The 11,983-nt window shown below is 56.3% G+C and overlaps 1 protein-coding gene across 2 annotated transcripts; it reads left to right on the top strand.

The window, feature by feature from the left end:
• Positions 1–1,910: 1,910 nt before the first annotated feature.
• On the top strand, positions 1,911–11,679 carry GDF11 (growth differentiation factor 11). Of its 2 annotated transcripts, XR_006338537.1 has the most exons (4): positions 1,911–2,381; positions 7,376–7,773; positions 8,284–10,741; positions 10,879–11,679. XR_006338537.1 is itself a non-coding variant. In XM_043890620.1 (3 exons), the coding sequence occupies exons 1-3, from the start codon at positions 1,943–1,945 to the stop codon at positions 8,662–8,664; spliced, it is 1,218 nt and encodes a 405-aa protein (XP_043746555.1). In that variant the 5' UTR covers positions 1,911–1,942; the 3' UTR covers positions 8,665–11,679. The 2 variants fall into 2 exon arrangements, 1 of the variants encoding a protein (XP_043746555.1); XM_043890620.1 differs by having other exon boundaries at positions 8,284–11,679.
• Positions 11,680–11,983: the final 304 nt, after the last annotated feature.

Genomic DNA, 11,983 nt, shown 5'->3' with positions numbered 1-11,983 from the left:
CCTTGGTCTTCCTCATGCTTACCCAACCTCCTTTATACCTGGGCCCGCAGTTTCCCCCTGCCTAATTCCACTCCAGTTCCCAAGACCAACTCTGACCTTAAACCCAGGGCTCCATCTAATCCAAAGAGGAAACCAGTGTCCATCTGTTCTGCCTGAGAAGCCCAATAATGTTCACCCACTTATAAATAAATATTACGTGTGCCAGGAAACCAGAGCTGATCTGGTCCCCTCAAAGATTTTCAGTCTATTGGTTGTCTATTGACCTCTAGGGCTTCATTTTTTTGGACAAAGTTTATTATTGGAGACGTAGCACAAGTTGGGGAGCACACAGGGAACCGGTTTAGTTGAGAGAGAAGCAGGACAGAGAGAAAGGATGCGGGTCCCTCCCTAGTGAGGAGGACCCGACCTCCAGGGCTTAGACTCAATAAACCATCCTGGAGAAACTGAGGGTCTGGGAAGAGGTATCCAAAACCAGGAAAAGTTAGGCACTTCAGAAGCACTGTAGTAGCTTGGCACTCTTCTACTCTGCCCTCTGGCTGTACCCAGGGTTACACCTGAAGACTAGGGCTGGTCCTACATCTGGGTTTCTCCCCTGGGGACTTCACTTTCTCCAACTGAGGCCTCTGAAGCCAGATCTCTCTCTCATCCTCGCCCCTACAACTACAAGGCCCTTCTCAGACTTCTGAGCCTTGCCAGATCCAAAACTACACCTGGGAATCCAGAGATCCAGATTGCTCTGCAGGCACAGTGGTCTCTGGCCCTGCTTCCTCTGACTCCTCCCCCCGTGGTCCCCAGTCCCTGCCTTTTCCAGCCTACTGACTCCTTTATTCCTGAATCAGGCCTCAGCTTCACATTCACAGTCTTCCTGGCTCCCAGTCTTCCTCCGGTCTCAGGACTGCCCAGCACCTCTCCGCCTTCTCAGGATGGCCCTGGTCTCTTTTCCTCCTAGTCGCCCTTGCTAACCTCCATGTCCAGTTCTCCCATCTCCAGGCCCCCTTCTGGTCCTGGGGTCCTTCTCATAGCTGGGGCTCCTCTGGGCTCAAATTCTCCGCCTCCTCCCCCGAACGCTCGGCGCTCCCACCTGCGCTGACTCGCATTGCTGGGCTGTCTGTCTGCCCGGCTGTGCTTTCCCCGATCCTCTGAGTCTGCCTCCTCTCTGGGGCTCCCTTGGTATCTCCCAGCCTCTGCCCCCGCCTTCCTCCTGCAGGTTTCATTCCCTCTCCCACTCCCTGCTCCCACGTCTGGGCACCCCCGAGTCCCTGCGGTCCGGGTCTGCCCCCTCTCCTCCCCGAGTCTCTGTGCCCCGGCTTCTCTGACTCCCTCACGCTAAGTGCCCCACTCCTTCCGCCTGTCGCTTTCCTCCTCTCCCTGTCTCTCCAGTTAAGTCTCTCCTCCCAGCGGCTTCCCCGCGACCCTCTCGCCCCGGCCTTTGTCTCTCTCATCTCTTCCTCCTGCTCTTTCTATCTCTGTGCTCCCGAGCGGCGTCCGCTCCCCGCCTTTCTCTCTCAGCATCCCCTAGGTCCCCCGGTCTGACTTTCTCTCCCTTCCTCTCCTTCACCCTAGGATCTCTGTCTCTGCCTCTCTCTGAGTCCTCGCTCCCTCCCTCTCTTTTCCTCCGCTCTCTCCGGCTCCCTCTCTCGCCTCGGATGACAGCGCTGCCTCTTTTGTTGGCTCCGCAGCCAATCGCGGCCGCTGACGACACGGGGGCCGGGGCTATAAAGGGCCTGGCCCGGGCTCGGGCCCCCCCAGCCGCCCGCCCCGGCCGCCCGCCCGCCCCGCCCGCGCGCCCGCCGCCCCCGGCCCCCCCGGCCCCCCCTCGGCCGGGCAGCCCCCAATCCCCGCGCCGCCCGGACCCCCTCCTCCTCCTCCCTCCTCCCTCCGCCCCCTCCCCGCGGGACTCCGGCGTCCCCGCCCCCCAGTCCTCCCTCCCCTCCCCTCCAGCATGGTGCTCGCGGCCCCGCTGCTGCTGGGCTTCCTGCTCCTCGCCCTGGAGCTGCGGCCCCGGGGGGAGGCGGCCGAGGGCCCCGCGGCGGCGGCGGCGGCGGCGGCGGCGGCGGCGGGGGCCGGGGGGGAGCGCTCGAGCCGGCCGGCCCCGTCCGCGGCGCCCGAGCCCGACGGCTGCCCCGTGTGCGTGTGGCGGCAGCACAGCCGCGAGCTGCGCCTGGAGAGCATCAAGTCTCAGATCCTGAGCAAACTGCGGCTCAAGGAGGCGCCCAACATCAGCCGCGAGGTGGTGAGGCAGCTGCTGCCCCAGGCGCCGCCGCTGCAGCAGATCCTGGACCTGCACGACTTCCAGGGCGACGCGCTGCAGCCCGAGGACTTCCTGGAGGAGGACGAGTACCACGCCACCACCGAGACTGTCATTAGCATGGCCCAGGAGAGTAAGTGGGCGGCGGGGTAGGAGCGGTGGGGTGCCGGCTCCCGCTCCGGCTCCGAGAAAGTGAGCGCCTCCGGCTCCGAAGCGGGGCGCTCCGGGTTGCTCCGGCCGCAAAGCCTTTTCTGCGAAAACTTGATGGATTGGGGGGCGGGGGCTGCTCCACAAGTTTTCCGAGCTGTGGAGATGGGCTGCGGAATTGTGTGCCCGCCCCGCTCCCGGAGGTGAGGGGGCAAACGGAAAGGGTTGCGAGATACCGCCTCCCACCCGAGTTGTGGGGATTCTGCAGCGGAGGGGAAGGGGCAGCGACACATCCCGAAGGGTCCTGGTGGAGAGGCTGGAGAACAGACCCGGGAGGCTCCGGGACTCGCGCAGTCCCAGCCAGGCTGCCGTGCTCTCCGCCTCTCGATGGACCTGGCACCGACCGACTCACCAACCCCGTACACCTTGGGCTTTGCAACGCGCCCCTCGGGCTGCCGAAAGCCCAGGGCTCCTTTCCGCCTCCCAGGAACGCGATCCCGAGCCCTGTATCTCAGCCAGGGCTCAGCGGGCACCCAACCGGCACCCATCCCACCGGGAGCCCTTCTGACACCGGCTCTCCTGAGGGGCCGGGAAAGCCGTGCCTTCTTGGTGCTAACAGAGCTCAGAGAACTCAACTCCATGGCGCTGCGGCTAAGGGCACCCATTTGGCAACTCAGACCTTAATATTGTATCTAGCCGCAACCAGGCTTGAGGAGCGAGAGGAAGACTGAGGGAGGGAAAAGTTGGTAGGAGGGAGGGGGAACCCAGGCATCCTAGTCCCTGGCCAAACTTAAGATGAACATGTTAATAGACTTGAGCTGCTTTGAAATTTTATGGCCTGGAAAATCCAGGCCAACATTGCTCCCCCTACCCCCACCCCCCGCAACCCCCCAGCTCTCCCTAAGGTCAAATGATGCCCTTTCCCCCTCCCCGCAGAGGTGCTCCCCGCACCCACCCCACCCCCAGCGACTCCAGGGAACCAGATCCCTCATTCCCTTGTGGTTTGGCAAAGTCACCCCCCTCCCCACCAACTGTTTGGTTTTATGGCTCTGAACAGAAGAGGGGAGACTGGTTTATTGGCAAATGGGTCATAAAAAGCTGAGGGCCGAGGGGAGTCCTAGCGGCCCAGCCCCGAGGGAGAGGCACAGGACCCCAGGTGTGCCTCCGGGAGGCTAAGTGCCCGCCGCTGGCACTGGGTTTTCTGTGACCCTAACTCCGCAGGACTTGGTCAGGGCGGTAAAGAAAAGCACACTCAAAGGACTGGGAAACTATCCTGCCGTAGCGGGTGGGAAGGTCTAGGATCTGGTCTTGAGTTCCTAAGTCTCCCTTCTGTTCTCAAGGTTCTGCTTTTATACAAGCGATGGTCAGACTGACTGAGCAGAGATGGGGGTTAGAAATCAAGTTAGAAGCAGCGTGGTCGAGGGATTCTGAAGAAGAGTTTGCCGGAAGAAGATGAAGGGTGTGGAGGAAAGAGATACTTTGGTCTACGCGGTGCGTGTGTGTGAGGATTTCCAGTGTGAGATGGAGCTGTGGACTCTCCCCTTGCTCACTCTATCCTTAGCATCTCTTAACCTATAGGCCAGAGCCCAGAGATCGCTCTGGTCACTGGGATGCAGGAAGTGAACAGACGCTGCACACGCAGTTGGGGAAATGCAGGTTAGACTCAGGGGGTGGGCAGAAGGGGGAAGGACACCAGCAGGTGGGGTTCCACCTCGGCTTCTGCCCTCCAGCCACCCCAGGACTTGGATAACCAGGGGATGGGTCTCCAGCCAGGTATTGTACGTCCCCTTTAAGAGACAAGCTGAGCTCTTAAGAGAGGGAGGGGGAGCCGAGGGGCGGGGAGGGAGAGAGGGGAAAAGGAAAAAGAGACTTTTATAGTCTAATCCCCAGGGACCCGCTTTAATAAGAGACTTGTGCTCTGCTAATCGGGGGAGGTGTTTGTCAGCAGAGATGGCCTCCGCTCCCCTCCCCCTCGCTCCCCTCCCCCAGCCCTCTGCCCTGGACCCCAGCCCCCACCCCTCCTAGGCTGCACGGCCTGCCCCAGTTCCCTCCACCCTCTCAGGCGCTCCCACCCCAGCCTCCATCCTGGGAACCCGGCCCCCTCGCCCTTCAGGGAGCCAGGCCCAGCCCCCGTTTCTCTCTCCTCCCTACACCCCGAGGCCCCTGCCCTCTCTGCCCAACCTCCTGCCCCTAGGCTTCCCAGCCAGGGTTAGGAAAGTGTGTCTGGTGTTTGGGGGTGGGGGGTGTGGGAAGAGGAGGGGTGGTGAGCAGGGAGGGGGTTGGGCTTTTGCTGAAAATAGTGCAGTGACCTCTCTCCAGACCAGAGCCGCCTACTAAACCTGACCTGCTGCCTGCCACCAACCCGATCAATCCAACACAGATGTGGCTCCTTCCCCTCCCCTTGGGAGCTGGGCTGTGCGCTGGGGACCCTCTCAAGCCCCTGATTCCCTCTGTGACTCTACCTGTTTCTTTGTTCCTCCCCCCGTATTCTTCTATCCTTTCTCCTTACCCCACTAGTCTTGGCTGCCTACCTTTCAGCTTCCTAACCCCCATTCAACTCCTTTAGCATCCCTCCTCCTCTCCCAGTGGTCTCCAGCCCCCAAACATATTTCTGCCCCTGCCATGTTCCTCCCCTGCTTCTGTCTTCCACTTCTCTCTCTTCTAGATGTCTGTCTTCATCTCTAAGTCTCTTCTCTCTTCTTACCTCCCTCACTCTCTCCGGTCTCTCCGCATGTCTCCATCCTGTCCCCTTGTGGTACCAACTGGCCTCATATCCACTGGGGGAGAAGTGTATGATGATTCCAAGGGGTGAGGACCGGGGACTCTGCCTGAAGGCCCACAGCCTTACAAGGATGGGGCCCTGGAACCCAGTGCCCCATCACTAAGCCTCGGGTCGTGTTTAGGTAGGGATACATGTTTAGAATTTACGAAACTAACAATAAATCAACTGAGAAACTACTACTATTTTCACATTCTTTATTTAATGCTCAGCACTCCTGTGAAGCAAGGATTATGATCTGTAACAGTGAGAAGCTTGGTGCATAAGGTCACATATTGGTTAATGATTAGGCAGTGATTAAACCCACTTCAATTGTAGCCAAAGAACAGGGTTTACGCCAGGAAGAACTTTCGAGCACTGGCCTCGTCACTGAAGATGAGGAGCTTAGGGAGTTCACTCAGCACGTAGTTACTGAGCGCGGCCTGGTACTGTAGGAGGCGGTGAAGCCACAGAGGTGAGCAACACGGAAGCGTCCACACAGGGACTGCCCCCATGGAGATCAGTCCTTAATGGGGACGGCAGGCAGGAGAGCAGAGCCATCTCCATACTGAAGGCAGGCACAGTATGCTGTTTGGATTGTTGCTGTCACTGTCCATCTCACCAGCAGCTACCCTGCCCCAGGACTCTCCTCAGCCCCCAAACTCCACCCCACCGCCCCATCACGGAAACTCCAGCAGGAGGATAACTGGACCCCAGTGCTCTGGACGCTTGGAGAAGAACTTAGGGAAAGAAAGTGTCTTGGCTCCTGAACATCTGACGATCAGTGAGCACTTTCCTCCCCATTTCACTTGGAGTGCCCTCCTAGTGTCTCCTAGGGTGGGGAATGATTATGAAGCAACAAATGATAAATTCTCCATGATTATGCAGACCTGGGCATGATACAAATGGGCTTGGACTTCCTGATCATCCTTTTATGACTCTGGAAGTTCATTCCTAGTTGTTCCTCAGACTATTAAAAGTGATAATGGATATTCATAACCAATAGAAAGATGATTTAAGGGCATTCCCAACTGAGATTAGAAAGGGGAACTGAGAGGAACTGAAATGGAAACAGAAGCAGATATTGAGAATCATCCTTTAAACTCAAGAATGGTCCGATTATGATCCAAAACAAGGGGAAATTGGCCAAAATGTAAAGCTGGGATGCTAATGACTTCTTACAGACTTAGTGGCACTGGACTGAGAAACCAAAGGAAGCTCAGAGGAGAGAAGACATTACAGTTGATCTGATTTGTTGAACTTTATTTCTGATGCTTTGGGAAAGTAGGAAAAAAAATACACAGAGGTAGTTCTTCCCTTTCTTGAAAGGGGAGGCATTAATGGTGAGGAGGAGGAGGAAGCAGCTGAGGAGCTTTTCTCAGGGTCAAGGGATGGAGCAGTCAGGTGCAGGCGCGCGTGCGTCCAACCCTGCAACGCTATGGACTGCAGTCTGCCAGGCCCCTCTGTCCATGGGTTTCCCCGGCAAGACCACTGGCGTGGTCGCCACTCCCTTCTCCAGGGGACCTTCCGGGCCCAGCAGTCAAACCCTGGCAGGTGGAGCTCCACCTGGGAAGCCCACATACATTGGGAGTGCTTAAGTGGTTCCATCCTTCTGGGTGTGTTATTTTTAGTGGGAATGATGCAAGAAGCCTAGATTTGAATTCTGATTTACTTCATGGAATAAATTTAGTCCTTGCTCCCTCTCTGGACCCTGGGTTATCCATTCCCTGAGGCCATCTGGTTTTTTTTTTTTTGGGGGGGGGGGGGCCTGTGCCAGGCTACACCTGGCCACCAGACAAAACAGAGCAGAAATGGGCCCAGGTGACCTGAGGACAGCAGGTGTGGTATTAAGTTTGGCTTTTATGGGGAGCATCAAAGGTTCAGAAACAGTTGGAGCCCTATATGCTGGGGAAAGTTGGACGAAGGGAAGACTGCAGGTGAAGAATTCCCCAATACTACTTTTGCAGCTTACCTGGTAGAGAGGAACCTATGCATTAAGACAAACATTTAAGGAAGGGATGCAGATTAGTAAGGCCTGATAGAACCATTATCTCCCAAGGAGAGCGGGGGTGCTGTTCTAGGTACCAGTGAGGTCGACAGGCAGGGGAGAGGGTAAAGAACTGGAACACAGACTGAGGAGGCTGGGCTGTCCCTGCCCCCGGGGCTGCTGACCTCCTCCACAAACACTCTTTGCTGATACTGTGCCCCTTCTCTCTCATCAGCCGACCCTGCGGTGCAGACAGACGGCAGCCCTCTTTGCTGCCATTTCCACTTCAGCCCCAAGGTGATGTTCACAAAAGTACTGAAGGCCCAGCTGTGGGTGTACCTCCGGCCTGTGCCCCGCCCGGCCACAGTCTACTTGCAGATCTTGCGACTGAAACCGCTAACTGGGGAAGGGACTGCAGGGGGAGGGGGCGGAGGCCGGCGTCACATCCGTATCCGCTCACTCAAAATTGACCTGCACTCACGCTCCGGCCACTGGCAAAGCATCGACTTCAAGCAAGTACTACACAGCTGGTTCCGCCAGCCGCAGAGCAACTGGGGCATCGAGATCAACGCCTTCGATCCTAGTGGCACAGACCTGGCCGTCACCTCCCTGGGGCCGGGAGCTGAGGGGCTGGTGAGCAGGGAGCCTGCGATATTGGCAGCTATGTATATATAACCTGGCCCTGAGGAGGTGGGGTGTTGGAAATGGTAGACCAGGAATGTAAAGGGGGTTAGGGACCAGCATGATTTTTCTAGGCCCAGAGCTGACTCTAGAGGTGGTGGTGGTGATGGTAGTAATGGGGTGCTACCAGTTTTCAGAGATCCAAGGCAGGCCAACAGTTGAAAACTGTATTTGGGGTGAAGGTATGAGTTAATAGATTCATGGGACAATAAAGATGGGCTGTTGTTGAGACCTTGGGTCAAGGGCCTGATGAGAGTCAGGTTGCCAAGAGAGAGACAATTAGGGAAGGTGAGTTTAGGGAGACACGACTAGCTGGCAAGAAAAGTGGGTAGAAAGCGGGGCTGGAGAGGGGAGCCCTGGAGAAGCTGAGAAATCGCTGGTCTCTGCTTCTCTGGAGAAGCAACGGGGAGCAAGAGCTCCTCAGGCTCTGTTACACCTCTCTCTCCTCTCCCTCGCCCCCAGCATCCTTTCCTGGAGCTCCGAGTCCTAGAAAACACAAAGCGGTCCCGGCGGAACCTGGGCCTGGACTGCGACGAGCACTCGAGCGAGTCCCGCTGCTGCCGCTACCCCCTCACGGTGGACTTTGAGGCTTTTGGCTGGGACTGGATCATCGCCCCTAAACGCTACAAGGCCAACTACTGCTCCGGCCAGTGCGAGTACATGTTTATGCAAAAGTACCCGCACACCCACCTGGTGCAACAGGCCAACCCGAGGGGCTCGGCCGGGCCCTGCTGCACGCCCACCAAGATGTCCCCCATCAACATGCTCTACTTCAATGACAAGCAGCAGATTATCTACGGCAAGATCCCTGGCATGGTGGTGGATCGCTGTGGCTGCTCCTAAGGTGGGGGACGGCGGATGCCTCCCCAGCAGACCCTGCCCCTAGACCCCCAGCCCTGACCCCCTGCTCCCAGGCCCCAGAGCTCCCTCCACCTTCAGATGTAACATCATGCCGTGTGCCCTGCCCACAGTGTGCACTGCCCACGGTGTGCAGTGCAAGCGAGGGAGGCAGGTGGGGGTTGAGGGGCGAGGGGTTTGGGGGAAAGGGGGGGAGGAGGGGCATGGTCAGGTGGGGAATGTTTGAGGTGAGAAGGTTTGGCAAGAAGACAGAGAGATGTAGAGACAGAGGTAGAGCAGAGGGATAGAGACAGAGGAACAAAAAGAGCAGCAGTGAGAAGGCAAGGGATAGAGACGCAGGAGAGACGACAAGGCAGAGAGAAGGAGAAAGAGACAGAAGTGAGCACCAGGGGAGAGCCCCACGCCGAGCCTCCTCTCTTCCACTGGGAAGGTGAGGGGCTTGGTATGGCTGGGGAGGTCCCCTGACGGCCATTCTCAGTAAGAGAGGAAATCAGAATCCATTCTTAGCTTCTTCTCTTTCTCCCTCCAGCAGTGGCTGGGGGAAGGGAAGTGAGGGCAGGGGCAAAAGTGAGGATCTGGGGATTTTATTTATTTATTTATTATGACTTTTCATTTCTTGGTATTTCATTTTTTGGTATTTGGCTTTACTTAAATAGACGGGCCCCTGCCCACTGCGCCCCATCTGCCCCTCATTCCCCAAACCCTGTTCTCCCTCAGTACTCCCCTACTTAAGCACTTGTTTAAAGCTTCCAGGGTTGAGAATGGGAGTAGGGGGCAAGAGGGCCAACATGGCAGTTTCCAACCCCGAATCACCCCACTTAAGCTTCTGAGCCAGACGGGCTGAACTGAATTCCAGCAGTCACAGAAATGTAAGATGTTAGGGTGTAGGAGCTGGGGGGGTGGGGGGTGGGGGGTGGGAGGGAGGGGCTCAACATCCAGGATCTGTATGAGAGCCACAGAACTAACCCTCAGATCTACCCTCACGGCACTGACTTCCTTAGGCAGAGGTGTGGCCTGCTTATGCCCACATTCCCCCCGAGCCAAGAGAGAGACCAAAGAGCCTGCGGAATGCCTCTGCTCCCTGCCTCTACCTTCAGGTCCATAAAAAGAAGAATAGAGACAGCCCAGAGTCCCCAGGTCTGTGAAGGGTCAGGAGGGGTCAAGAAAGGAGTAGGGAGGCTGAAGGATACAGGGCGTTTGAATCCAAATCACTGCTCTGGGCCAGGGAATAGAGCCAGCACACCGAGGTAGAAGGGACTCTGGAAGGGGGACCTTCCAGTCCCCCAACCCCAAAGCTCAGGGTGGAGGAGGGTAGAACGAGGGAGCAGAGTGTCTATAATTATTTTTATCTTTTATTTTTGGAATCTAGCAGTACCTGGCAGCAGGGAGGGGATGATACAGTGGGGGAAAGCATCTGACAAGGCCAGTTAGAGCAGAAGTCGGGAAGGATGGAGACTTCCTGCTTTGGAAAGCTGGAAAGCAGGCAGGGACTGGTTGCCACTCCAGGTCACTAGCTGGGCCTATTCATTCCTTTCACAATCCTGACCCATCCTCCTCTGGACTCACTGTGCCTCAGTTTCTTCCCCTCGATGGAATGAGAAAATAGCAGCACCCGCCACAGCCAAGAGATGAATTCTGAGCACTTACCACGGGCACTTTATGGACATAAAATACCTCTCGCTGTGGGACAGATAACCAGGGCACCAGAGTAGCGGTGAAGAGATGTGAGGCTTAGAGGAGTCACAGGCTTCAGAGTACAAGTTCCCCTCTGCCTCCCAGCTGGACAGTGCCTGACACCAAGGAGCTGAGAACCTTCTGATCCACACCTTACCCATACCTCACCTCCAGACCTCCTGGCTCCAGGCAGGAGCCCAGAGGATGTCAGGAGTGGAGGGGGAAAGAACCTTCAACAAAACGCACTCTGAGTAGCGCCAGCGGTCATGGGTCTGATGCAAACAATACGGAACACAAGTAAAACCTGAGCTGGAACGCCGACCCGGAAGGCTTGTTCTTCCCGAGAGCATGACTTTCCTGCCTGGCCCAGCTGGTGGAAGGGGCAAAGGTATGTAACCACCCTTGGAAAGGTGATGGTGGTGAATTTGGGCATCTTATTCCCATTCCCACAGTGAAAAAGTGAGATGAGGTATTTTGGTACTGGAATGGGCAAGGGCTCATTTCAACTTGCCTCCTCCCACGCAGCAGCAGTACTGACCCCCAGCCTCTTCTCTCTGGCCCTGTTCTTCATCACTCCTTCTGCTCCAATCTTGGAGAACAAGATGCACCTGACCACCAACACCATTCACATTTCCTTGGTGGAAAGAAAGGAACAGAGAAGTGAAGAACAGAAGATGCCTCCTCCAAGGTCAAATGCCCAGGTCTCTTGATCTTGGCACAGGGTGGGGATTGGGCAATAGGCATCAGGTGACTTCCCTCTAGAAATTCTAGAGAGCTGGGGCAGTAGACTTGGGGACACTTAGAATACGCCCCTTTAATGCCACCAAATAAAGACCTCTGGGGGAAGGTCGTTCTCTTATGAACATAAATCTATGAGTTGGAAGTCTCATTCCCCTGGTCTTCCTCACCCCCAAAGAGGCATGGGGTAGAGAGGCTTGGGGACACAGCCCAGCAAACTAGTGGGGACTGGTCCCCCCTCTCACCTTATGATGTGTGTGGACCTGGCCAGTGCCCCTCTGATCATAATTAGTGTAATTATTATTTACTTTGTGTATTTGTTACACCGTGTGTGTGATTGCCTTTGTTTGTTAAGGGTGTCTGCGGAGTATGGGGCTGACAGGGGCACTGGAATGCCGGGAAAAGACCTCTTCACTGAGATCAAGGCTTCCTGAAGGGAACCATTGCAAAAAGGCCATCAGGCAGTTTTCAAGTTATGTGACAGAGGGCAAAGATGGCCATAGGGTGCTCTGAGTTTTGGGATGGTCACATGACACAATCCAGCACTTGAACCTGAAAAAAGAAAAATAAAAGCAGTCAAAGAGTTTAGAATTCAGCATTAAGCTCTTCTCCCTAATCAAGCGCCATGTTTACACCTCGGACACCAGGAAGCAGAGGATCTGAGGGAGAATGAAACTTTGTGCTTAAGGAGTAAGAAGATGGGGGTCTCTGGGATGAGGGCTGGGGCTTGCAGCCAAGGAAGGTTGGGCTGAGGATGGGAAAGAAAGGGAACCCAGACCAAGTCTTCACTGGAGGCTTGATCCTGAGCAGTCCCAAAGGTTACAAAACGCTCTCCCGGCCTCCACAGAGCAGAAGATCCAAGCTCTCGAGATAATTCAGGTAATATCTACCC

The sequence above is a fragment of the Cervus elaphus genome, chromosome 3 (assembly GCF_910594005.1).
Source record: "Cervus elaphus chromosome 3, mCerEla1.1, whole genome shotgun sequence".
Taxonomy (NCBI): Eukaryota; Metazoa; Chordata; class Mammalia; order Artiodactyla; family Cervidae; genus Cervus; species Cervus elaphus.
This window is presented reverse-complemented; position numbering and strand designations above follow the sequence as displayed.

Coding starts and splice junctions, on each gene's coding strand:
- GDF11 (XM_043890620.1), top strand. CDS start 1,943: ATGGTGCTCGCGGCCCCGCTGCTGCTGGGCTTCCTGCTCCTCGCCCTG. Junction 2,382..7,375: donor CATTAGCATGGCCCAGGAGA/GTAAGTGGGCGG, acceptor CTCTCTCATCAG/CCGACCCTGCGGTGCAGACA. Junction 7,774..8,283: donor GGCCGGGAGCTGAGGGGCTG/GTGAGCAGGGAG, acceptor CCTCGCCCCCAG/CATCCTTTCCTGGAGCTCCG.